Here is a 24,316-nt window from a genome sequence, read left to right as displayed (position 1 = left end):
ATTAAATTTAAGAAATGTGTCTACTACTAATAGCATGTGTTCAAATGTGACAGATCCTGCGCATTAATACATGGCAAGTGGTCACAGATTGCATACACCACCAATTATTTGAGTTTGACAAGGCTCAATGTCAAGCAGATGAAGAAGACTTACTAGAGCAAGACCTCATCAATGTCATTGATCACCCTGTCTCAACAAGCAACTTCTTCCATGTGAAGCTTGGATCAAGACAACATTCACAAACCTTTGATGCAATCGAGGAGGCTCATCATGCTGACCAAGCCTTTGGTAATTTCTGTATCAAGCTTAATAACTTTCTTAATCTTCTTTTACCCTCATCAAACATACTGCTGCCTGAAGGCAAACACATTCATCTTCAAGGGACTTATGAAGTATGTATATCTTGGCTCTTTGTTTTTGCTATGTTGACATGTACATGCAGATTACAGAGCACCATTTCATTCATATCAACTATGAATCAATGGTTGATTGGCACCAGCACACAGACTACCTTCATTGCAATCCCCTTTTCTTTGGTTCTCTGCACTTCAACTGTGTCTTTATTCAGCAGACAGAAAACAAGGTCATTCTCAGCAGGCTGTTATTCTGTTTTGAATGCCTGGTTGGGGATCACAGGCTTCCCTTAGCTCTCATCCACCCCTTTGACACTCCCACTGGTTTGCACACTCAAAAGGACAAGGACCTTAACCTTTTCAGAGTTTGAGCAAGACCACAAGCACAAGCCCAGTTCTATTCTGTTAGATCCATCATATGTGGAGCATTTCTTGTTCCAGATGGACCTTCCAACTATCTTGTAGTTGACACTGCAGATACTGATATGTTTCTTCACATGAAGATGATGCACTTGGAGGCAGGCCATATTGTGCACATTTGATCTCATGGTTGAGCATCCACTGCCTAGTGCTGGTGACCCTATTGTTAGTAAGTCTAGGACACTACAATGTATGCAATGCTGACTCTCAACCTACAGCAACCACAAAATGGTTCATGGAATGTCAAGTTGATAACATTCCATGAGCTGAAGAGTTTATTGATGACCTGGGCAATCACACACAAGGGTCAGTGATCAAATGATCAACCACAAAATGGTTCATGGAATGTTATTGGCTTGACATTCCATGAGCTGAAGAGTTTATTGATGGCCTGAGCCATTATACACAAGGGTCAGTGATCAAACAATCAACTGGTTTGTCACTGGCAACCATCATATTATACAAGGGTCAGTGATCAAACAATCAACCAGTTTCTCACTGACAACAATTGTATTATGCAAGGGTCAGTGATCAAACCATCAACCAGTTTCTTGGCCCTCTGGATGAATTGACTCATCCAAGTCATCACATTGTTCAACTCATGCAAAAAACTTTATACCACTCCTCATCCCCCTCGTCACTCCAATGGCATCCACTGCGCAGGTTACTTGCAGACAGATGTCTCATTTTGTCTCTGTGAATGCCCCATCATCTCCATCCACCTCTTCCTGTGAATCCTAATCTGCCACCTGTCCCTTCCCACAGCAACATCTCCATGTAAGACTCATCTCGCACCTCATTTGTATTCCCCACCTCACTTACTCTACAAATTGTCTCTGCAGTACCAGCACCCTTATTTGGACCATCTATGACACAACCTCCTACCACCACCATGCCTACATTCATATCTTCTTTATTGCCCAACTTCTTCACCACACCAGCTCCACCTGCAATATCTACACCTGCAACAACTGCATCTTTGACAGTTCCATAGTCTCACAGCTGCATAGCCACAATTCACTGCTCCCTGGACCACATCCACCTTTTCTGTGCCTGCACCTTACTCTCCTCTTAAGGAGCTGCTAACTCCACACTCAGCATTCACAACTAGTAAGCATGTGACAGCCAAGAGTAAGTTGTGGATGATTCAGAGTGTCAAATCATCTTCTGATCATTTCACTGATCAAGTAGAGAACTCACCAATTCTGAGCATCAGTGCTGCAGCTGTGCAGATGATGTATTCTGTTGAGTCAGAGCCAAAGAAAGAGTGCTGGTGAGGTATTGCAAAGGAGTGGCAGTATGCTCAAAGCCTTGTACTGGACACCAATGACATCTTGTACACTGGTCCAGGGAGCTGCTGAGAGCTGAACAGGATGTGCATTGACACAAAATGTAAGTGACCAACCTGATTATTACATGTATGCTGATTTCATATGTTGTAAGGCCAGGTTATTATGCTTTCATTATCAATATGCAGTCAGAGCATAGACACATTTTGTTCTTGGCACTGATAGATTGCCACAGCTTCGGCTGCAGAATGCATGAGGTATGACACATTATATATCACACTATTGTGCTGATTTTGACTGCTCTCATCTCCCCCAGTTTCTCTAGCATTATGTCTCATCTCTCTAGGACTCAGAGCACATCTGACTCAGATGATTCATGGGACAGAGAACCTAACATTGAACCAGTTGCAATTCCAGGGCCAAGCGCCTCAAAGGGAGACCTCATGGAGGTATGTTTCAGATGGTAGACTATGTTACGTGTCTTACTCTTCTCTCACTCCAGGCACTTAAGGTGCTGCAGGTTCAGGTCCAGAAGCTCATCGAGGACAATTGTACTCTTCATGAGGAAAACAAAGTTCTCATTGCTGAGAAGCCCAAGCACAAATGTCATGCAGAAGCACCTGATGAACTCTTGGCCCATGAGCAAATGATAATGCTTTATGCTCACAAATACAGCATGACTGTTGAGATGTTCCCTAATGCTGAACTTCTCAGCAAGCAATGCCCTGAGAATCTGACTCCCTTTGACAGCTGAGACTGGTACTTGACAGCATTAACTGTCATATGCCATTCCAGACTCTCAACTCCAAATCTGCTTCTCTGGATATCTGGATCTGAGATCCAGATCTCAAATAATCTGATCTATCTTTATCTCCCTTCTGGAATCCAAACCCTATATCAGTGCCCAACCCCATTTAGACTGCCCCTGTCTCCAGACTCTGGTTAACCATGTTTCCCTTTTGATTATTGATCCATTACATACATTTCATTTCCGGTGTTCATTATTTGTGATCTGTCCTACTTACTAATAGACTTTGCATATGCTTCATACATAGCCTTTGTGTTTGCTGACTGATTCCTATATGATACCTACAGTATATAAACCTCCTGTAACTTTTGGAAATACTCCAGTTTGAATATCATCTTAGTTCCTGCTCATTCCTGTGTCCTCTGGACTTGAGATAAGTCTCTTGTCATATTCCAAGTCTTAGGATTGCATCCTAGACTACATTTCCAACTCTACCTTAAGGTAGTCTATCCCCTGATAGTTTCTAGTCCAGACTTCGTCTGGATTAGTCTCATCCGCTTGCCCAGGTAACATCCAGATGTCTGTTGGATTTATCTCATGTTTCAGATCCGGATGTCCATTGTCCGCCCTAGTCAAATCCTGGAAACTCCGGATGACTATTCTAGCCCCCAGAAATTAAGGGCACATACTCGGGAAAGGGGCACAGCATACAAGCTGAGGCCAAGCCCTTGTGATCCAACCCCCTTGAGCACACGACCTTAACATTAACCCAGGAATCAGCATTTCTGGATGAACTATTCCAGCACTTCCCTAGTTGCTTACACAGCATCATGGAAAGTTCGTACTTCAGCAACCTTGTAAGTAATATCATATGTTTTAATATCTATGTTTTAACTAACATTCATCCTGGATGACCAGGTAATGAAGTGCATTTCTGAGGCTCACTCATCAGAGATCAACAAACTGTGTGGCATTATGGGAGAGATCTTTGGCCTTCCAGGAATGTACTTCAACAATATGTTATATCCCATATGCCAGACATAGATCCCATCATATTCCCACGCTTTCCGGACCTATTTCCGGACCCCATATCCAACTCATTCCTGGATCCCCTATTCTGTCCACCCTATGCACATTCTGTCCAGCAAGACATCCAGACTTTACCTCCTCTCAGATTCTGGACTACATCCACCACCTCACACATCTCAGTCCTGTTTCCGCCCTGCCTTCTGGATCCTCAGATCTCCGGACCTCCAGATATTAACTGTACTATCTCTGGACCTATTCCCACCCTCCATCCAAGATCCTGTGCCTATCCCCATTTAGGCATCTCCGCCTTTCTGGTTCTCAGTTATCTCTGTTTCTGTCTTGCTGATTGATCCTTGTACAAGTCTTCATCTCCGAGTTCATTTAGTTATGTTCCATCTTACTTACTAATGTGTTTCCACATGCTCATACATAGCCTTACTCTGTTGCTTACTGATCCCCTCAGATACTCTCCAGTATATAACCCCTGTAGATACTCCTGTAGTTTCCTTAGTCTGAATATCACCTTAGATCTGCCCAATTATCTTCTGGACTTCAGTCTGTCTGAGTCTTGTCCTTTTCCATAAGGCCTAGGGAAGGATTCCCTAGGCTGGAATTCTGGACCTTCAGATTTGTCCCCTATGTCTCTGTCCCAAGTCTAGGGATTGCTTCCCTAGGCTGAAGTCTTGCCTTTCCAGCACTTACCCTCTCTCCAGACTTTGGTCCACTTCCTGTCTCTCCGACTCTACCTAAGGATAGTCTACCTCTGTTTGCTTCTACATCAGACTTCGTCCAATGTAGCCCCTATTCCTTCCGGACCTCCGGACATCCTGTCCTATGCACCTCTGGGCATCCTGTCCTTCAGATGTCCTGTCCTCCTAACCCTTGGACATCCTGTCCTCCATACTTCCAGACCTCTGGACATCCTACCCTTCCATCCTGTTTCTTGTAGAAGTACTACCTTACAGTGGGAACTCTCCTGAGCACTTCCTGCATTCCTCCAGACGTTTCCCGCTGTGACAATCATATTCCTGCTAGGCTTGCAATGGCCATCTTTGATATAAGTGATGGAAAGCTACAAAACCATCGACTGCTTTTCCCACACTCAACCTGCTCCAGATGCGTATTCCTGCACTCTGCAGACCTGCACATTCACTCCCATGCTGCGTGCATAACTGCAGTCGATTTCCCGTGCCTTCAGACTACCTTACAGATGTCCCATGTCAGTCCATTGTCCATCCTACCTCATTGGTATGTATTTTGCCTTGCCTTGTGTGTTGTAACAAGTGTTGCAGCCTTATTACGTGTCTTTACATATTCCTACTGCCTGTCTGTCCTGTCCCTTCCGTTTCCAAGAGGGTTTAGCTAGTATAAAGTGCCTAGGGTGACTACTTCATATTTACTTCCCTTCTACAGTATTTCCTTCCCTTAGGTTTTACTTAGGAGCAGTCACCATTAGTGCACACTTTTAGCCCCTATTGGTTACCTTATACCTGGACACCTTGTCTTGACTTTCCTTACCTGTGCAATCAATACCCTTGCCCTCACTTTTTACCTGTGCCATTCCTTAAGACTTCCCTACCCCTTACCTTAGCATCTCGCACTCCTGCATCAACTGCTCATCGACCGCACTTCCGCATTCCCGCGCTCTACATACCCACACACTTGTTCCTGCACTCTGCGCACTTTCGGGTCTTTAGTATCATCAGCCGTTCTCAGTAGCAATTCCCTTTAGGGTCAAACATTCTTGCTTGCAAGTGTAGCAGCTAGGTAGAGCATCGACCTACAACAATATTTTTGGTTAGGCACATTAACAAGTGTCTAGCCATTGTTGTGTTTGCACACCATGCTCCTCTGCCTCCAGAAGTCCTCTAGCACTCTCCACCAGAGTAGCCAGCCTCTGGAAGTCCTCCAGACTTTGTCAGACCATCATTGGACTTCCTCTGAAATGAAGGGCACATACTTGGGTAAGGGGCACAGTGTATGAGCTGAGGCCAAGCCCCTCTGAGTCAGTCTCTCTCTCCTTTGAGCATGGTTCTTAACACAATACCAACTACCACAGAGCTGATGTCACTGAAATATGGAACATGCTTGGAGTGTCTGGAACCAACCCAAAGTACAAGACTTTCCCACTAGTCCTCTTTCTTGGAATGCAGGAAGACTCATCCTTAAAGACCATGTTTGGAAACTGGGAGCTTCTAGCTAAGGTATGTGTTCTGCTGATGAGCATCTTCTTACTGACATGTATCCCTGAATAGACTCTGAAGGTTGCACTACATGGTGTTACTTCACTTCACCAAGAGACAATGGTGGTCTGAAGACAAACACCCAGAAATGGAACTTCAAACATGTCACACCAGGATGTATCACATGGGCCACTGTCATTGTGAGTCATCATCTACGCTACGTTCAATCATGTTGCTCAGTCAATATCACAGTCAAATTTTCTGCTGTTGCCTGACACAGAATTTCAGAAGTCTGGCTTAGGAAAGTCATCCAGTATCAACTACAAGGATCTATTCTTCCACTATAAGAAGCTCTTACTCACAAAGTGTTATGAACTCAGATAGAGCGTCATTCCAATAAAGGAATCAAGGATCAAGGTTGATCAAGGACTAAGCTTTATTGAGTCAACACCTCCCTCAGGAACAATCATCTAGACTCTTACAGGATCTAGAGTTCAAATGGGACAATGGCTAGCCTCCTTCCCAAGGAGCTAGAGTTCAAGTATCAAAGAGAACCAAGTAGATTCAAGTTAAAGAAAATACAAGCAGTAACTAAGGCTTTATATACATAAGAGAATTGTGCACAGACCAGGCTGGGCAAAGGGTAATGACTACTAAGAAAGGAAGGTTTATGGGAAAACAAAGTATGAGTCAAAGATAATGGAGACCATGAGGAAATAGCACAGTGAAAAGGAAGCATTAGAAGTACAGCCATTAGGTGTCCATAGTGATGATGGGAAAAAGAGTGGGGCACTGTAACACAAAGTGGGATAGCCATTGCATTCAAATCATTGTGCAAAACATCAACCAAGATATTTTCAGCTCCACAAAATCTTCTGCTTCTGCAGTTGGTCAGGAAGATCACTCCAGCAAAATAATTCATGCCATGAATGCACTCGATATGGATACTGACAGCAAGTCAGATGATGCTCCATCTTCTACAGTGCAGGGTGTTGCAGCTTCTCAGTCTGACATCATTGAGGTGCCACAGCCCACTGAATGCCACACACCCACTCTCAGCGCTGTCTCATCCATCAGTACTCACTTCACTCTCACTGCTGCCTCTGTAGGGCACACTGAAGTACCTATTCAGGGTGCCACAACAGGCCCAGCAGTGACTGCTACAGTCATAGTGCAGGAAACAGATATCAGACAGCAACCAGCTTGAGGTAGATGAAAGACTAGGGCAAAGAAACCTGCAGGTGAAGCTGTTCATCATGGCACTCATGCTTGTTAGGGATAGATTTTCAATTTCATTTTGTACTTGTCCTTACAACATGTAGATGTGTCATATGCCATTTCAGACCCTCAACTCTAAATCTGCTTCTCTGGACATCCAGATCCAAGATCCAGATCTCCAATGATCTGATCTATCTTTATCTTCCTTCCAGAATCCAAACTCTATTCAGCGCCCAACCCCATTTAGACTTCCCCTGTCTCCAGACTCCAGTTAACTATGTTTCCCTTCTGATTATTGATCTGTTACATACATTTCATTTCCAATATGCATTATTGGTGATCCGTCCTACTTACTAATAGACTTTGCATATGCTTCGTACATAGCCTTTGTGTTTGCTGACTGATTCCTATATGATACCTACAGTATATGAACCTCCTGTAACTCTTGGAAATACTTTAGTTCGAATATCATCTTAGTTCCTGCTCATTCCTGTGTCCTCCGGACTTGAGCCAAGTCTCTTGTCACATTCCAAGTCTTAGGATTGCATCCTAGACTACATCTCTGGCTCTACCTTAAGGTAGTCTACCCCCTGTTAGTTTCTAATCCAGAATCTGTCTGGATTAGCCTTATCCACTTGCCCAAGTAACATCCAGACGTCTGCTGGATTTATCTCATGTTTCAGATCTGGACATCCATTGTCCACCCTAGTCAAAACCTGGAAACTCCGGATGACTATTCTAGCCCCTGGAAATTAAGGGCACATACTCAGGAAAGGGGCACAGCATACAAGCTGAGGCCAAGCCCTTGTGATCCAACCCCCTTGAGCATGCAACCCTAACAAGATGTTGCCATAGTTCAAACTTGTGCCCTCAAAAGTGTTGTGGCCTTAGCTTATTAGACACTTAGACTATTACCTTATAGGTATTAACAGTAAAGTAAACCATTATATACAGTAAAGTTTCTATGTATATAATGGCCGTTTAGTCTAACAGTTTTACTACAGTAAATTCCAACCATCATGTGACCTTAAGCTTAAGCTAATAAACACTACAGATAGTCAAGCATTCGAAACCTACCAAGTACAAACTTAATTGACAAGTGAGTAACACAAACCTAATACAATATAACAGTTAACTAACTAATAAGCATAACAGGACTGAAAGCATAAGAAAACTGACAAGTAATAATACGCATACAAATGTAATATGATAACACTAATAATAAGTACAATAGGAACCAAAAGGTAAGATAACACCAGGAAATGATAAGATAAAGTACTATGGTAACAGAAGATGATAGAAAGGGGCTTGCAAGAGGATGGGCATCATTGCAACCAGTTGCAATGCTCACTGTGACTCAGGGTACAAACAACTCATTACAATGACCATTGCAATGGGCATTGCAACCGTGATTGCAACGGCCGTTACAAGACCGACTCTATTATTGGAAGCCATTTCAATCGGAGGTTTGAATTTAAACCTTTCAATGCTGTGTAATGCATTGAAAGCTAAATTAGGAATTTCCGACATGGGGGTTTGGGGCTTATATAAGTGTCACATTGTGCTCAGGCCGGGCGTTGCCCAATGCCCATAGCACGACACGTCTCAACCGGCCGTACTATACAGACCTTGGGCGCGGTGAATATTTGCATTTCCAGTAGTAGCGATCTGAGCTGATCTTAATTCGTTCTAGGTGCTCGAAATATTGTCGTTGATCAGTGACGCGAGGGAGCATGCGCCGTCTTACTTTAGGGACGTCGGTTTTCATGTTCTATGGAATCCAAACCAAATGCAAACTGTCTTATCAGGTCTGAATTACATCTCCGCAAGTCTGGGATACCCTGGAGTTCTGCCAGGTCCTGCCAGTTCTGCTGTGGAACAGGCACAACCAGTTTTACCACTAGTCCGGTTTGCAAAACTGCCGAGTTTTGCTAACAACATTAGAAAAATGATGGTAGCGGTCTTTGCCACGTAAGCTGGCCCTACGGCTCATATCCGACTGACACATTATAGATAACAGCCTTCGATGCTGGAGATCTCCCGCTTCTGCCTCAGAAATGTCAAATCTCAGACCCATAATCACGATTTGTGGGACCACGGGCGTCGGAAAGTCCAAGCTGTCCATCGAGCTGGCTCTCAAGATTGCTCAAGGAATACACGGATGGAGAGGCGCGAGGATCATCAACGCCGACTCCATGCAAGTATACACTGGGATGGACGTGATCACGAACAAAGTCCCAGTCGCGGAAAGAATGGGAGTCGAGCACCTTCTCATGGACTTCAAGCAGCCTGGGGAGCAGTACGTTGTGGGCCAGTGGGTCCAAGACGCTATCAAGGCGGTAAATTATCTGCTTATCTTCCCCGTCACTTCGGTCTCAACTTGATCGCAGATCGACGAGACGCACCGGATGGACATGATACCGATTATTGTCGGCGGTACATCTTATTGGATCCAACATCTCATGTTTCCGAATCGGCTGCCCACTCCAGGGCAAACGTTATCGGATTCCGTCACGCAGTCCATTGCCAACTTACCTCCCGAACTCCTCGAGCTATTCAATGCGCTTCCAGAGCATCCTCCATCCGCAGCGTCTCACCCTCAGGATGCGATGTTGCTGCACAGACTTCTCACTGCGCTCGACGAACCAGTCGCTCAGCGATGGCATTGGAGAGATACGCGCAAAGTGATGGGAAGCCTTCGTGTGATCAAAGACACCGGGATGGCCCCGAGCGAAATTATCATCGAGCAGTCTAAAACGGCGTTGATTCCGAGGTTTGAATTCTCCTATCAGCGGCGTGGCATTTTCACCGAACTAGCATCAGGTATCGAACCCTGTGTTTCTGGCTCTATGCCGAGCCTTCCATCTTGAATGAGCGCTTGGATGCAAGGGTAGACGACATGATCAAGGTCAGGAAGGTCTTGATCGATCGATCGCTTACTGACAGGCTCGTTCAGGAAGGGCTGTTGAATGAAATCAAAGAACTCCGAGCGATCGCTTCCTCCCCCGCATGCAGTTCGCCTGACGGAGTCGTCGCAGGGCCGTCCGACGAATCAGCCGTGCAGCAGACTGATTATACTATCGGCATCTATCAGTCTATCGGTGAATTTCGTCCGGTTTTTTTCTACGACACCTACTTACAAGACTTAGGATATAAAGAGTTTCATGACTATCTCGCTTCTGCAGAGCCCTCCGAGAAGGTTTTTGCGTCCGCTGTGGAGCAAATGAAGTACGGGACGAGGCAATATTCGAAGCGTCAGATACGGTGGTTGAAGAACAAGCTTCTTCCTGCTATCTATAGCGCGAATGGAGGTGGCGATCATGCGGCTGCCCTCCTCCCGGTTTACCTTTTAGACGCCACTGGTGAGTTTACTATTTTTGCACATCAAATTTCAGGCGGCATGATTTATCCCCGGAAGAACTCGGCGACCAGTGGACATCTCGTGTTCTCAACCAAGGCGAACGTATCGTTGAAGGTACGTGCTCTCTGTCCACCTCGTGCCCGCACTGATGGATCCTGACAGCTTTCCTTGGCAATGAGACATTGGTCGATCCCCTATTACTGTCCGAAAGGGCGCGGGAGATGCTGACGATCGACGTCAAACCTACGAGGTACGTCCATCGCATTCTGGGATCCTTGATATTTTAGCCAACAGCTGGGTAGTCCCACAGAAATATTGCGGGCGCGGAAGAAGGTGGTGTGCCCTGCGTGTACGCTTGATCCGTCGCAGCCCTTCATGGTCGAAGATGGCTCTCAGTGGGAAGCCCATCGACGGTCCCGCACTCATAGACGACACGCTTCGAGAGATAAGAAAATGCATGGACAGCCGGTCAACCGACGGGTTATGGTCCATAGCGACATTCCCAGCAAGGTCGACGCTGAAGATCAGCATCGTTCTATCGTATAGACGAGGTCTACTTTGTTGCGCGTGGTTCGTGATTCCTTCTGGGATCCATTTACCGATCAGCGTCATCGTTTTGAATATCGCTTTCGGGAGCACCTTTCATTTCAAGCAGTTATGCTCTCAGTAGTTCCTGTTTGCTTATTTATCCCACACAATGACCTTGCGAGGAGGCGGGCTAATTTTCCTCCTGCGCCGGGGTCACTATCGATGGGTTCTTCCAGAACGATTTACATCACCTATATGATCACTATTGCTACGAAGCCAGCGGAGCAGCCTCTCAGTCTTGTCTTCCTGAAACATCTCTACATTTTGTAAAACGAACTGCTCGAATTTGCATGCGACCCGCACATATACCCTTGACGGGTTGCTGTGTGATCTGTTTACCCATCCACCCATGGCAAAATCAGGGCCCACTTGGAGGGTATGGGTGCAGGACCTGCGACCCTGCAACACCCAGGGGTTTACCCCTGCAGTTACCTGATTTAATTATTGGACAAAATCACAGCCAAATAAGTTTGGATTCTTGAATGGCAGCCGGATTCCTACGGGTGCATTTGCTGCAGACGCTGAGACAGAACTTCCCCACTTATCATGGGAGTCAGGAAAAGTAAAAACGATGTTAGGTATGGAAGCCCGGACACTCGTGCTCAATTACTCAGCTAGAATTGCTGCTTATGGTAACCGGACCTCGAGCACCATGCTTGCATATTTGTATATGTTGACTAGTGACATACCTATCTGTTACCTTGCTTGTTGACATTCTTTGACCAACCATTTCTGAGTTCACATTGATCAATCTGTTGAACACCATATCAAAAAAATCATCCTACATAATAACACAGCTAAATGTAGCATGTCCAAAAAACATGATCCCAAGCCAAACATAGCACAATCTAAGCTACTTCTGCCCCAAGTGTCTCAAGTCCAAATCCTGGCCATTTGCAGAACATGTTGCAAACATGGTGTTTCTCAAATTCACTGACTGTTATGCTCGGCATTCATAAGAATGACTAGATGGAAACAAATGATCTAAAGCATGAACCTATTCACAAGTCGTGTGAGTTAGGCAGTATATTGCAGGCCCTGGTCTGTGTAGGTCAAGTTAAAGGGTACAAGTGTAAGAGATAGAGTATATATAAAGGTATTAGAGTGAAGCTTTAATAAATGAATTGGAGATTGAAGGTAAATAGCAAATCAGAAAATAGAAATGGAATTGTACAATGGAATATAATAGAATGTCTAAGAAGTGTTAGTGAAATAGGTGAAGAGGTGAAAGGAAAAGAGAAACTGTAACATTACCCCTGTTGTAAGGGTAGTAGGCACCAACTACTATCAAAGAAGATGATGTGATTGTTTATAAGAAAAGAGTTTTGGAAGCATTACCTAGTCCTGCTTCTTTCATCCATTCATTCTCGGAACTTGGGAATCCTTTCCATTTAACATAATATTGGCATCTAGAAGAAGAGCCTCGGTGTCCAATGATGGCTTCTATTTTGTATTCTTCTTTGCCATTAATGAGATCAGGTGTGGGTGTAATATGATTAGGGCCGTGGATATTGTTCTCTTTATAAGGAGAAAGGAGTGTGGCATGGAAGATGGGGTGGATGCGCCATTATGCAGGTAGGGCAAGTTGATAAGTTATAGGGGATAATATGTCAATGATGGTGAATGGTCCTTCTCGTTTTGGAGTGAGTTTCCAATTAGGGTATCTGAGGTGTAAATTCTTGGCTTCGAGCCAGACTTTGTCACCTTTAGAGAATGGTATGAATTTAGACGTAATTCATTGACACATGGTATTGTGTGTGAGTTCGTGAGCAGCTAGTGCTTCATCATGTGCTTTTTTAAGAATAGTGAGACATTGTTCTATGTTAGGGATATCGGATTTTGGATGAAGGTCAGGGAGATGACATGGGTGATAACCCATCATGAGGTAGAAGGGGGATGTGCCACGAGCAGAATGATGTCATGAGTTATGGACAAACTTGGCAAGTGGTAATGTCATATCTGCATATCTGGATCTCAGATCTGACCCTTATCTCATCTCAGATCCACATCTTATCTCCCTCCAACATCTCATCATTCAATCTGTCCACTCATCTGGTCTGGTCCACAACTCATCCAAATCCACAACCAGTGCTTGTCTCCTTTCGGTAACCCCCTAACTCTGGTATTTCGGTTATCTGTATATCCGTCCTGCTCCCTGATCCGTTACCTATGTTTCATTTCTGTTTCATGATTTGTGATCTGTGTCTACTTACCAATAGACTACCCATATGCTTCATACATAGCCTTGGACTCTGCTGATTGATCATTCCATTAGATACCTATAGTATATAACCTCCTGTAACTCTCTGTAGCACCTCAGTTTGAATATCATCTTAGTTCTACTCATTCCCATCCTCTGGACTTGAGTATCTCTACTCTTGTCACTCTCTGAGACTTAGGATTGATTCCTATAGTCTATCCGTATCTGCCTCTGTTTCTGACAGTCTATTACCATTAGTTTCTAGTCTGGACTTGTCCGGATTAGCCCTATGATACCTATCCCGCATCTGGGAGTTATCTGGATCCACTATGATACTCGTCCGACCTTCCAGATGCATTAGTCTTGCCTTCCTGAAATAAGGGGCAATACTTGGGTAAGGGGCACAGCACACGAGCTGAGGCCGAAGCCCTTCAGATCCAGTTATCCTTTGAGTACAACCTTAACAGTATATTCAAACTCACACCTTACCAAGTATACTTACACTTCCTATGGCTCCAACCAAAACTGCAAACACTCTCCAAGCAGCTGGATTAGTATCCACCCGCCATGATTCCACTCCTATTGTTGAAACCTTCAATAGCTTCTCGCAGTGTTGTGTTAGCCAGCACGCTACTGCCAGAAGCATCTCAGAGCTTCTGAGTTGTCAACATCTGGAGACCCCTACATGGACTCCAGCCCTAGCCCCTCTGGGCCAAAGAGATCCAGATGATGATGACATTGATCATGATACCCCTGGCGGAAACCTGCCAGATGGTAACGGTGGAAATCTCAATGATGATCCTGATGATGAAGACGATGATGATAGAGACGATGGCCTGGGTCCACAGGATTGTGTTATGGTACTCCTATCCAGAGCTATCAACAATCTCACCTGAAACAATTGTCGCACCACCCTTCCTGAAGATCCTAAAGTCAAGGTCCGGGAGCTGGATGTCTTTGATGTCACCGAGCCCCAGAAACTTCGTGCATTCTTTGTCCAGTGTGAGCTCAACTTCCAGAGCAAACCCAATGCTTTCTGTACTGGAAGGTCTAGAGTCAATTTTGCCCAATCCTATCTCAAAGGAATGGCCCTTGAATGGTTCGAACCTGACCTCCTTTCTGACAAACAAACTGATCGTCTGGACTGGATGGATGACTATTCCGAGTTCATGCTTGAACTCCAGACCAATTTTGGACCTTATGACCCCTCTGGAGATGCGGAAATGCAGCTCAAGCAACTCAATATGCGTGATGGACAGCACATCAACAAGTACATTGTAGAATTCCAATGACCTGCCTCTCAGGTCCATGGATGGGGTGATGGAGCCCTATGCTGACAATTCTATAATGGACTTCCTGCTCATATCAAGGATGAAATCAGTCGCATGGGAAAACCTGGCACACTCTCAGAATACAAAACCCTTGTGCAGACCATTGATGCCTGCTATTGGAAACACAAGGGAGAGATCTCCCATGAAACCAAATCCTCCACACCCAGTCCTCCTGCCAAGTCTTCCGAACGGAACAACACCAACACGTCCAGATCTGGAAGCACTTCCTCTGGAAACAACAAATCTGGAAAGACATCTTCGTCCACTACCTCCACTTCTAAAGCTCTGGACCTCAGCAACAAGTTGGGTAAGGATGGAAAGCTTACATCCAAGGAGCATCAGAGAAGGCTGGACAGGAAGCTCTGTCTGTTCTGTGGTGGACCTGGGCATACTGCTTGGGACTGCACAAAGTTGACTTTGCGTGCTACCAAAGGTTGCATGGCTACAGTCGATCCAGAAACCAAACTGGATGCCTCGGATGAGGCAAAAAAATAATCCATGACCCTCCTGACTCTGCATGGGATGAGGGTCGCATTGACTCAACCTGTGCAATGGAGCTACAACTTGATGCTGTTTCCTTGTCCAATCTGAACTCTCTCTGTCCATATGTTTCCATCCCTACATATTCTGATATTTCTGACTTTCCAGCTCTTGTAGATTGTGGTTCCTCCCATTGCTTCATAGAATCTGACTTCATCCGTAAATATAGTCTACCTACCTATGCAATTCCTCTGATTCCACTCTGTTTGTTTGATGGTACTTGTAATGCAACCATTTCCGAAGCTATAGATCTGCCCATCCATTTCTTGTCCAGTGTAGTCACCTCCAATATGTTCTATGTAACTCCTTTGGATTCATCCTGTCTTATCGTCCTTGGATATACATATGTGGGGAAGCTGACGCAGTTCATTTGGTGATGCGGGCAGATCTACACCTGATGGGGTACCGACGTGTAATGGGTGTGATGGGGGTAGGAGATGGAGAAGCTGGTACGTCAAGTACAGCAATAGGAGGGATATTGTCATCCGAATGCTCAGCAGTAGCTGTCGGAAGAACTGGCAGTGGGACTGGAACAGCAATATGTGGGAATGGGGGTTGTGCGATTGGGTTTGTAGCGATACATTCAGTGACGATGTGGATAGCCTCTCTGATAGCTTCCTTAGTATCATCAGGCAACAGGCGGATTGCAGTATTATGAATGCATATATGAAGGTGGTGGAAGATGGTCTTGTGATGGTCATTGTCAAGGAGATTAGTGGTGCATTCGATAAGGCTAGCGTCTCTGATGATTTGGATAATAAGTCTGCTAGAGATTGCTCCTCTTTCTCCTAAGAGATGATCTATCTCAATGGTGTACTGTTGGGACATGATGGTGGATTCAAATAGTGCACTAGTCTTGATCTGATCAATGATCGTGAAGTAATTGGTGAGGGTAGAGTCGCTGGTTAAGGTAGAATCAGTCAATGGTGGGGAAGCGATTGGGGAGGGCGTGTTTTCAGCAGCAGTGAGATTGGCGATGGTGGCAGTCTGGTAGTCAGCAAGAGATAATGGGTGAGCGATGTTCTTGGATACGGTGTTCATGGCAGTGGTGAGTTCTTCGATGCATTGTATGCAGAGATGTAAGCATTCAAGAGACATTGTTTTGGAGTTACAATCGGTGGGTCTTTTTATATGCAGAGAGAACATCAGTGGCATTGCTAAGATTCTCTTCTGGGATCCATTTGTTACTGGCGGAGGAGTATCCTTTCCAGGACACAAGATAGTGTCTTTGTTTACCCATACCTTTGTGCAATAAGATTGCATCAATTTCATATTCTTCTTCATTATCTATGACATCTGGGGGAGGATCATGGAAATTTGGGCCATGGATTTCTGTTTCATGATAGGACAATAGTTCAGAAGCGTGGAACGTGGGATGAACTCTCCACTGAGGTGGTAGTTGGAGTGTGAACATGATAGGTGATAATACAGCGATAATAGGGAAGGGGCCATATCACTTTGGTGCAAGCTTCTGCGATGGTAGCTGTGTGATCAAATTCTTTCCTGATAACCAGACCTTATCTCCTACTTTCCATGGGTGGTACTTTTGTCCATGCATTCATTCTGCCATTTGCTGCATAGCAAGGTTATGACAGGACAGTGCTTCTTCTCTTGATTTCTGAAGTTGATGGAGTCAGTCTTCCATGGCAGGCACAATGGAGTCAGGAAGGGTATGTGGGAGAGCTCAAGGTTCATATCCCATCATAAGGAAGAATGGGGAAGCATTTCATGAGTTGTGTTTTCGGTGGTTATGGACGAACTCGGCCATAGGGAGATGTTCTACCCAATCTTCTGGGTGATTACGGCAGTAAATGTGGAGGTAGGTTTCGAGTTCCTGGTTGAGACATTCAGTTTGTCCATCGGTCTGAGGATGATAAGTGGTGGATGCGGCAATGTCGTATTTCAGGAGCTTAGCAAGGGCTTTAGAGAACTTTGATACAAACTGTGGCCCTTGATCAGATATGACTTTCTCATGGAGACCAAAACATTGATAGATGTATTTGAAAAACTTCGAGGCAATGCCCTCAGAAGTTATGGTTTTCATACAAGGGATCAGAATTACTCCCTTCATAAGGCCATGGTCTACCACAACCATAACAGAATCAAAACCGGTGCATATGGGGAGGTTGGTAATGAGATCAATGGAGAGTTGGGCAAAGGGAGTGGAGGCAATGGAGGGAATAGGGACGAGAGGGGGGGTCACGGGATGTGTGTCAGATTTCATTTGCTGACAAAGAGCACAACCATCAACATATTTCCAAATATAGGAGTCCATAGAAGGCCACCAAAAGTTGCGCTTAACAAGCTCCTCCATTTTAAAATGGCCAGGATGACCAGCAGTAGCATGGTCATGACAATGTTCTAGAATAAGGCACCTACTGGTGGGTCTAACATGGGCACGATCTTTGTAGTACAAGATGTCATCCTTAATCGTCCAATCAGCAAGTGCAGATTTCATGGGGGGAAGTGATAAGCCATCGAGGGCATCCACAGCGGCCTGGAAGATGGGGTCGGGGTCGGTGGGGTCTGGGTTTGCAAGTGTGGTCATAAGTTCCACATCAAGAAGTCATACAAACATAGAGTCTGGGAGAAGAGTGATGTCATCATTGTCACCCTGCCTGGTTCCATGGTCAGGGTGTCTAGAGAGTGTGTCAGGGGCAGCAAGTTTAGTTCCAGCAACATGGTGGAGTTTGATGTCATAACAGGAGAGGAGTAGTTGCCAACACGCTTGGTGATGGGTCAATTTCTGTGCAGTACAGAAATAGAGCAGATTCTTATGATCTGTAAAGATAAGTACTGGATGAGGGTTTCCTTCGAGGTAATGATGCCATTCAGTAAGGGCGCAGATGACAGTGAGAAGTTCTTGATCAAAGATCTGGTAATTTCTTTCAGCTGGGTTCAGGGTCTGAGAGAGATATCCACATGGGTGGTAAACTCCATTTTCATCTGTCTGTAGCAAGACCGCTCCAGTGGCAACAAGCGAGGTGTTGGTGGCCACAGCAAACTGCTGGCTAGGATCTGGGTTTCATAATACAGGTTGCTTCAAGAAGCATTCCTTAAGCATAGTAAACATGGAAGCACATGGGTCGGACCAGTGGAATACTGTATCTTTCTTGGTGAGATCAATCAAGGGTCTGGCGATGTCGGAGTAATGAGGGATGAAATTGTGGTAGAAATTGCAGAACCTGAGGAATGACCGAACTTCTTTTACTGTGGTAGGGATGGGCCAGTCATGGATGCCACCAGTTTTCATGACATCCATTGCAACACTGTGACAGTCAAGTTTTCCTTGGGCTTAGATTTACTTACTTTACTTACCTTTACCTACCCTCACTTTCTTTAGCTTATGTTTGCATTTTTGCTGCTTACTTAAGCATGTATCTCTTTCACTAGTGTCAGTACCAGCCTGAATGACAGTCCCTTTGGATGATAATTTCTACTCTCTGAGCACTGAGCCAAGTCAGAATCCCATGGGCTGAACATACTGCTCTCCACTCAGCAGCTTGGCCAGCTGAAATATGATTCCCACAACGCATCTGGGGCAAATGATCATACCTAAGTATTCAACTTCTTTGGTGTCAAAGGTGCATTTCTCTGGTTTCAGGAATAGTTGTTCAGCACAAATTCGTTCTAAGACATGACGAGTTCATGTATGATGGGAAGGGAGGTCATTTGAAAAGATTAGGATATCATCCATGTAAATGACCAACCACCCTTTGTTTATTTCCTGCTGGAAGGTCCGATTCATGTATGCCTGAAAAGTAGCAGGTGAGTTACAAAGACCAAAGAACATGACATTAGGTTCAAAAAGACCGTATTCAGTGGTAAACGCTGCTTTCCAATGATCATTGGGATGGATCCGAATGTTATTATACCTGGAATGGACATCCATCTTCGTGAAATATTTAGCACCATGTAGTTGAGCGACCAGGGTTAATGGGAGCAGGAGAGGATAAGTGTTTTTCACCATCCAATCATTGATATACTGATAGTCCTGACAAGGGCATAGGTCGCCACTTTTCTTCCCAACAAAGAAGAATCCACTAGCTTGCAGTGATTTCAACTCGGAAATGAATCCTTTCTGTATGTTTTCATTGATGAATGCTTTGACAGTGGTTCACTCTGCTTCTGACAACAGGTAGACCTTAGATGTCTTGGGGACAAAACCAGGTTTGGTATCAATGTGATGGTCAATTCCAGGATGTTCTGGGGGTAGTTGATTTAGTCTGTCTTTAGCAAAGATGTTGGTGAAGTCGTGGAGGTAAGAAGGGACAAGTTCTTCAAATGATTTCTTTTTCTGCTTGAGCCTGGCTGCTAGCGCAAACTGCTGAGCTTTGTTACTGGTTTTGATGTATTCAGTGGGCTGTGACAGGGGTGTGACCGTGGGTTTTTGTTCTGCAGCACTGGTACCATCTTTGGTTAACGGAGTGTCCATGGAAATATTGGTAATGACTCAGAGCTCAGCAGCATCGACAGGGTACTCAACCAAAAATTCATTGTCATCGAGGTGGTACATAGCGATTTCTCATACAGGTGATGCATAGTCAGAAGTCCACACATCATCTTTGGTGTCAAAGGAGTCATTGTCGTCGTCAGGGATAGGGTCAAAGTTGGGTAGAATTGGGGCTGCTTCTTCATCTGGGATTTCGTCAATGGTCGCTTGGGGGGGTGGTTCTATGAACATAGGCTGCACAGGAGGTGCCTTTGGCAGCACTACAACTGGCGTTTCTTCTTTCTTCAAGTGGGAGTCTTTCCAAGTTCTGTCAACCGGGGTTTCAATAGTTTCCTGAAAAAGAGGGGGAAGACCATTCTTCTTTCGTTCAGTATCAACGTCTTCTTCTATTAGATCACTCTTCTTGGTGCAAGAGAGTTCTAATGTTTCAGCTTTCCACCAAATGATTGGATCCATGGTGTGCAGCCAAGGGATTCCTAGCAAAATCTGATCATGACGGCTGAGTTTCATGATATTGAACTTTCCAAGCATGGATTGTTCATTGATTTTCATGATGAGGACACAGTAGTGGGTGATTGCGCCTCCTTTCGCATAACTTCCATCCACTGTGGTTACTCAGAATGGTTTCATAAGTTTATGCGTTCGGATGTTATGAAGCTTAACAAAGTCTTCGGAGATAAAAGTTCCGGTGGCTCCAGAATCAATGACAGTGGTTGTTTTGATGGTTTTTAGGCAAGTTTTTGAAATGAGGGAAATGGGAATGCGAAGTTCCTTTCTGATTCCTATACCACAAACAAGTCTAATAGGTACATTGGAAGATACTGATGTCAATCCAGTCTTCCACATCAAAAATCCTCATTGATATGACAGATTTCTTCTTCATCTTCTTTGGCTGGCTCAGTGCAGTGCACAGGAGCTTTGCCATTCTTCTTTTTTGGGCAATTATGGGAGACATGGCCCTTCTGGTGACAGTTGAAACACTTGCCATTCTGGTAGTGTTCAGTCTTCTCTTCCTTGGTGAGGCAGTCAACCTCCATAGCATTGGGGTCGCAATGGTCAATGGAGGGTCTGGGAATGTAGCGTTGACCAGTAGGCTTTGTGGTCATGCGATTGTTGTTAGGGAATATTGCACCATGCTGCCAGTTTCTGTCAAGTCTGATTGCAGCTTGGACATACTTGTTGAAGTCTACAGGGACGGTTTCCATCTGATAAATGGCATTACCAATTCCCTTCTTGAGTCTGTCATTGAAGAAGGTAATCAGGACGGCGTCTTGCTTTACATTGGCCTGCACAGCAAGGGTCCTGAAACTGGCGATATAGGAAGTGAGGTTGCCTGTCTGCTTCAGAGTTCAGAGTTTATTCATAGTGGTGCCAACTGCATCTGCTGGTGCGAATGCTTCTTTGAACTTGGCTTCAAAGTTTGCGAAGGTTCCATAGGACTTTGAAGTGGAGTTGTCTACTTTGGTGTAAAACATCAGCGCCCAACCCATGGCACTGTCTTTCATCATATATGTGAGTGCGGTAATGACTTTCTTTTCATCAGTGTTGTAAACTGATGAGTTAACAGCAAAGTATGCTTTTACTGAAAACAACCATCTTAATGTGTGGTCAGGGCTTCCATCATAGTCTTTCAGCATTCCAGCTTTGAGTTCGGATGAAGAGCCAGACATTCTGATACTGGGATGTGCAGAAAGATTCTGGGGTGGTTGTTCTTCTGGGAATTCATCTACCAATGTGGTTGAATGCTGATCTGGTTCTGTGGTTACAGGGGATGGGATTTGTCTCCCTCTGTTTTCTGTGATATCTGGACCTTCAGCCTCATGATATTCTTCTTCTTCTGGTTCTGTGGGGATGTCGTTTGGATCAGTCTCCCACCAATACTTTCTAACCCAAGGAGTTGTCTTGCTTTGAGCTACTGGGGCCTCTCTGGATGGAGAGGTTTGATAGAGACTTTAATCTTGTGTTATGAACTAGGGTAGTTCTAACAACAGACAACTCGATAAGAGTCAAGGACTTCTGTTGAGATTCTATGCAAGATGATAAGTTGAGCATTCAGTGTAAGCTAAGTCAAAGGGAGTGCCTTTAACTTAAAGTATGGTTCAGATGACAAGAGATTGGAGGTCTCAAGTGAAGGAAGTTCAGGGTAAAACCTAGTAAGATTAAAGTGAAGAGCTAAAGCATACAGGAGAACTATTTATAGTGAACTACTGTGCTTTAGGGTAGACATGAGAATGAAATGAGTCAGAGATAAGAAACGTGTAAGCGATAACAAGAATAAGTCATCTAGCAATGGCAGCAGCAGTTGTGATGTAATACAAGGTGTGAGTCAGAGATAAGTCTAGTGGTGGCATCATGCGGCTCGTGACATAATACATGGTAAGAAAGAGGAAAATGAATAGGAGCGTATGTGGTTGTAACAACATGTCTGTGCTTGCCACGACCCTCAGACTCAACCTCCAAGTCCTTAGACCCATCAGCCATAGATTGAAGCCCTGTCATGTCATCCAGGACCCCTTGCTCATAGCTCCCTGACTCATTGTCCACCAGCAAATTACCTGATTCATCAGTGCTATATCCATGAGGGACAGATGATTCACCCAATGCAATGTTTTGTAGAACAGTATCCACAGAAACATCACTAGGATCAAGCTTGACATCTGCGGCATGTGTGAAAGGTAGCTCTGCTTCTTCATCAGCCTTGGGAGTCTTATATTGAGCCATTTTGATGTGCTCCCAAGTCACAGTATCATTTTTCTGCACATCACACAGTGCATGAAGCACTTCACAACTGGTGAGAAAAGATGATACTGGTAGTCAACAAATCGGTTTCTAGATTTGCAGGGAGGTTGAAGTCAAGCAGCTGAGTGACTAAGAGGGTATGCAAAGGAATAATTGCACAATACTTCATAGGAACACATAGGAGAGTAGATAGTATTTTGCTGTGACTCATTTCTGGCTCTGAGTCACTGGCAGAGGCATTGTATGAACTGGGCATGGTGTTGAAGGACTTTCAAGTTGGTGGAGATTGTTTTAGAGCTCACCATCCAAGAGCTCACTGATGGATGCCTTAGTACCAAACATTGGAGGATCCATGTTGACTGACAGATGTGAAAATTTGACTCAGAAGTGCTCCATGCTGGTGGGCACAAGCCTGAGGATCATTTTGCCATATCCATGTTGCTGCAGGCACTGACAGTGGCTGGTAGTAGGTCAAAGCTATTTCTGAGGTGTCACAGGTCACAGGTGTCTTTGAAGCTTCAAAGCTAAGGCTCAGTTGGTCACACCCAGATCACATTGAAGGTAAGTGCATATCTCGACAGTAATGTCAACTTCGCTATTTTAAGTTTATCTAACATCTTATCTAAGATGACAAAATTTAAAAATACCAAAAATCTGACCATATCAGCACTTTCCTTTCCCCTTCCCCTTTCTGGCCTTTGCAGGAGCAACTGGTCTGGTGCCACCATGGTGGGTGACATGTATGGCCTTACCAGGCTCGGGTGCAGAAGGTGACTCAGCAGCTGGTGGTTGAGGTTGACAAGAAGAGGTGCTTTGAGTCGCTGATGCAGGTGGCTCACTGTTACCCAGTGACAACTGACTAACACCTAGTTGCAGCTGTGCAGTCGAGGACATAGTTTGTCCTTGGTTGATGGGCATCGAGGTATGGTAGCTGGAGGTGACATCAACCATTGCCAAACTAGTGAGGGGTAAAGAAGTGAGAGTCAAAACCTGGGTAGGAGCATTGAGTTCATTGAGGAGATCATCTTCCCATGTTCAAGATGGAGAGGCAGTAGGAGAGTTATTAGAGGCTGGTACACAAGACTGGTTGGTGATGCTGAAAACCTCCTTGTTGAAGTAGTCCATGACACTACAGGCCCATGGCATGCACTTGAACAGGCACTCTAAGTAGAAATCATAATCGGCTTGGTAGTTGATCTTGGTCTCTGCACCAATCGCTGTGAATTCAGGATTGTGCATCAACAAAAAACATGCCTGGAATTGTCAATCAATAAGGATTTATAAGATGAATGAAAGGTGAACTACTCACCATAACAGTGGCACCCACAATCAATCCTTCAGTTACACTGCACATTGCAATGCTGTCCCCTGGCCTTTTGACCTTTGATCTTCCCAGAAAGGATCTTCTTCCCATACATCTTGACATGAATGATCTAGTGAGTTGTCAGTATGCCATATTATATGATGACTGGATTGGTACTTACTTTGACAAGGACTGAACTCTTGAGGAACTCATCAGCTATCATTGCATCAGGTCTTGCATGTTATGAACTAGGATAGTTCTAACAACAGACAACTTGATAAGAGTTTGGACCTCTGTTGAGATTTCTATGCAAGACAATAAGTCAAGCATTCAACATAAGCTAAGTCAGAAGGAGTGCTTCTAACTTAAAGTACAATTCAGATGACAAGAGATTGGAGGTCTCAAGCAAAGGGTATTCCAGGTAAAACCTAGTAAGATTAAAGTAAGGAACTAAAGCATACAGGAGGACTATTTATAGTGAACTACTGTGCTTTAGGGCAGGTGTGAGAACAGAATGAGTCAGAGATAAGGGATACATAAGCAATAGTAATAATACAGTGG

General features: G+C 44.6%; 4 protein-coding genes across 4 annotated transcripts; 3 read left to right on the top strand and 1 right to left on the bottom strand.

Annotated features, from left to right (window-relative positions):
• Positions 1-209: 209 nt before the first annotated feature.
• On the top strand, positions 210-895 carry BJ212DRAFT_1286403 (uncharacterized protein; the record flags this gene model as incomplete). Its single annotated transcript, XM_041331937.1, has 3 exons — positions 210-392; positions 443-677; positions 744-895. Coding segments are annotated over 3 exons (570 nt in total), but the record flags the coding sequence as incomplete, so codon positions are not given.
• Positions 896-2,391: 1,496 nt separating this feature from the next.
• On the top strand, positions 2,392-2,816 carry BJ212DRAFT_1305017 (uncharacterized protein; the record flags this gene model as incomplete). The annotated part of the gene is made up of 2 exons (XM_041333706.1): positions 2,392-2,511; positions 2,565-2,816. The coding sequence occupies 2 exons, from the start codon at positions 2,392-2,394 to the stop codon at positions 2,814-2,816; spliced, it is 372 nt and encodes a 123-aa protein (XP_041186119.1).
• A 6,481-nt stretch (positions 2,817-9,297) lies between these two features.
• On the top strand, positions 9,298-11,147 carry BJ212DRAFT_1286395 (tRNA isopentenyltransferase; the record flags this gene model as incomplete). The annotated part of the gene is made up of 7 exons (XM_041331936.1): positions 9,298-9,579; positions 9,631-10,013; positions 10,064-10,190; positions 10,308-10,602; positions 10,659-10,715; positions 10,764-10,851; positions 10,904-11,147. 7 exons carry the CDS (start codon positions 9,298-9,300, stop codon positions 11,145-11,147), a joined length of 1,476 nt encoding a protein of 491 aa, XP_041186118.1.
• A 12,190-nt stretch (positions 11,148-23,337) lies between these two features.
• On the bottom strand, positions 23,338-23,978 carry BJ212DRAFT_1581429 (uncharacterized protein; the record flags this gene model as incomplete). Its single annotated transcript, XM_041342307.1, has 4 exons — positions 23,338-23,706; positions 23,762-23,787; positions 23,834-23,885; positions 23,937-23,978. 4 exons carry the CDS (start codon positions 23,976-23,978, stop codon positions 23,488-23,490), a joined length of 339 nt encoding a protein of 112 aa, XP_041186117.1. The 3' UTR covers positions 23,338-23,487.
• Positions 23,979-24,316: the final 338 nt, after the last annotated feature.

The sequence above is a fragment of the Suillus subaureus genome, assembly GCF_016647635.1.
Source record: "Suillus subaureus strain MN1 chromosome Unknown BJ212scaffold_91, whole genome shotgun sequence".
Taxonomy (NCBI): Eukaryota; Fungi; Basidiomycota; class Agaricomycetes; order Boletales; family Suillaceae; genus Suillus; species Suillus subaureus.
This window is presented reverse-complemented; position numbering and strand designations above follow the sequence as displayed.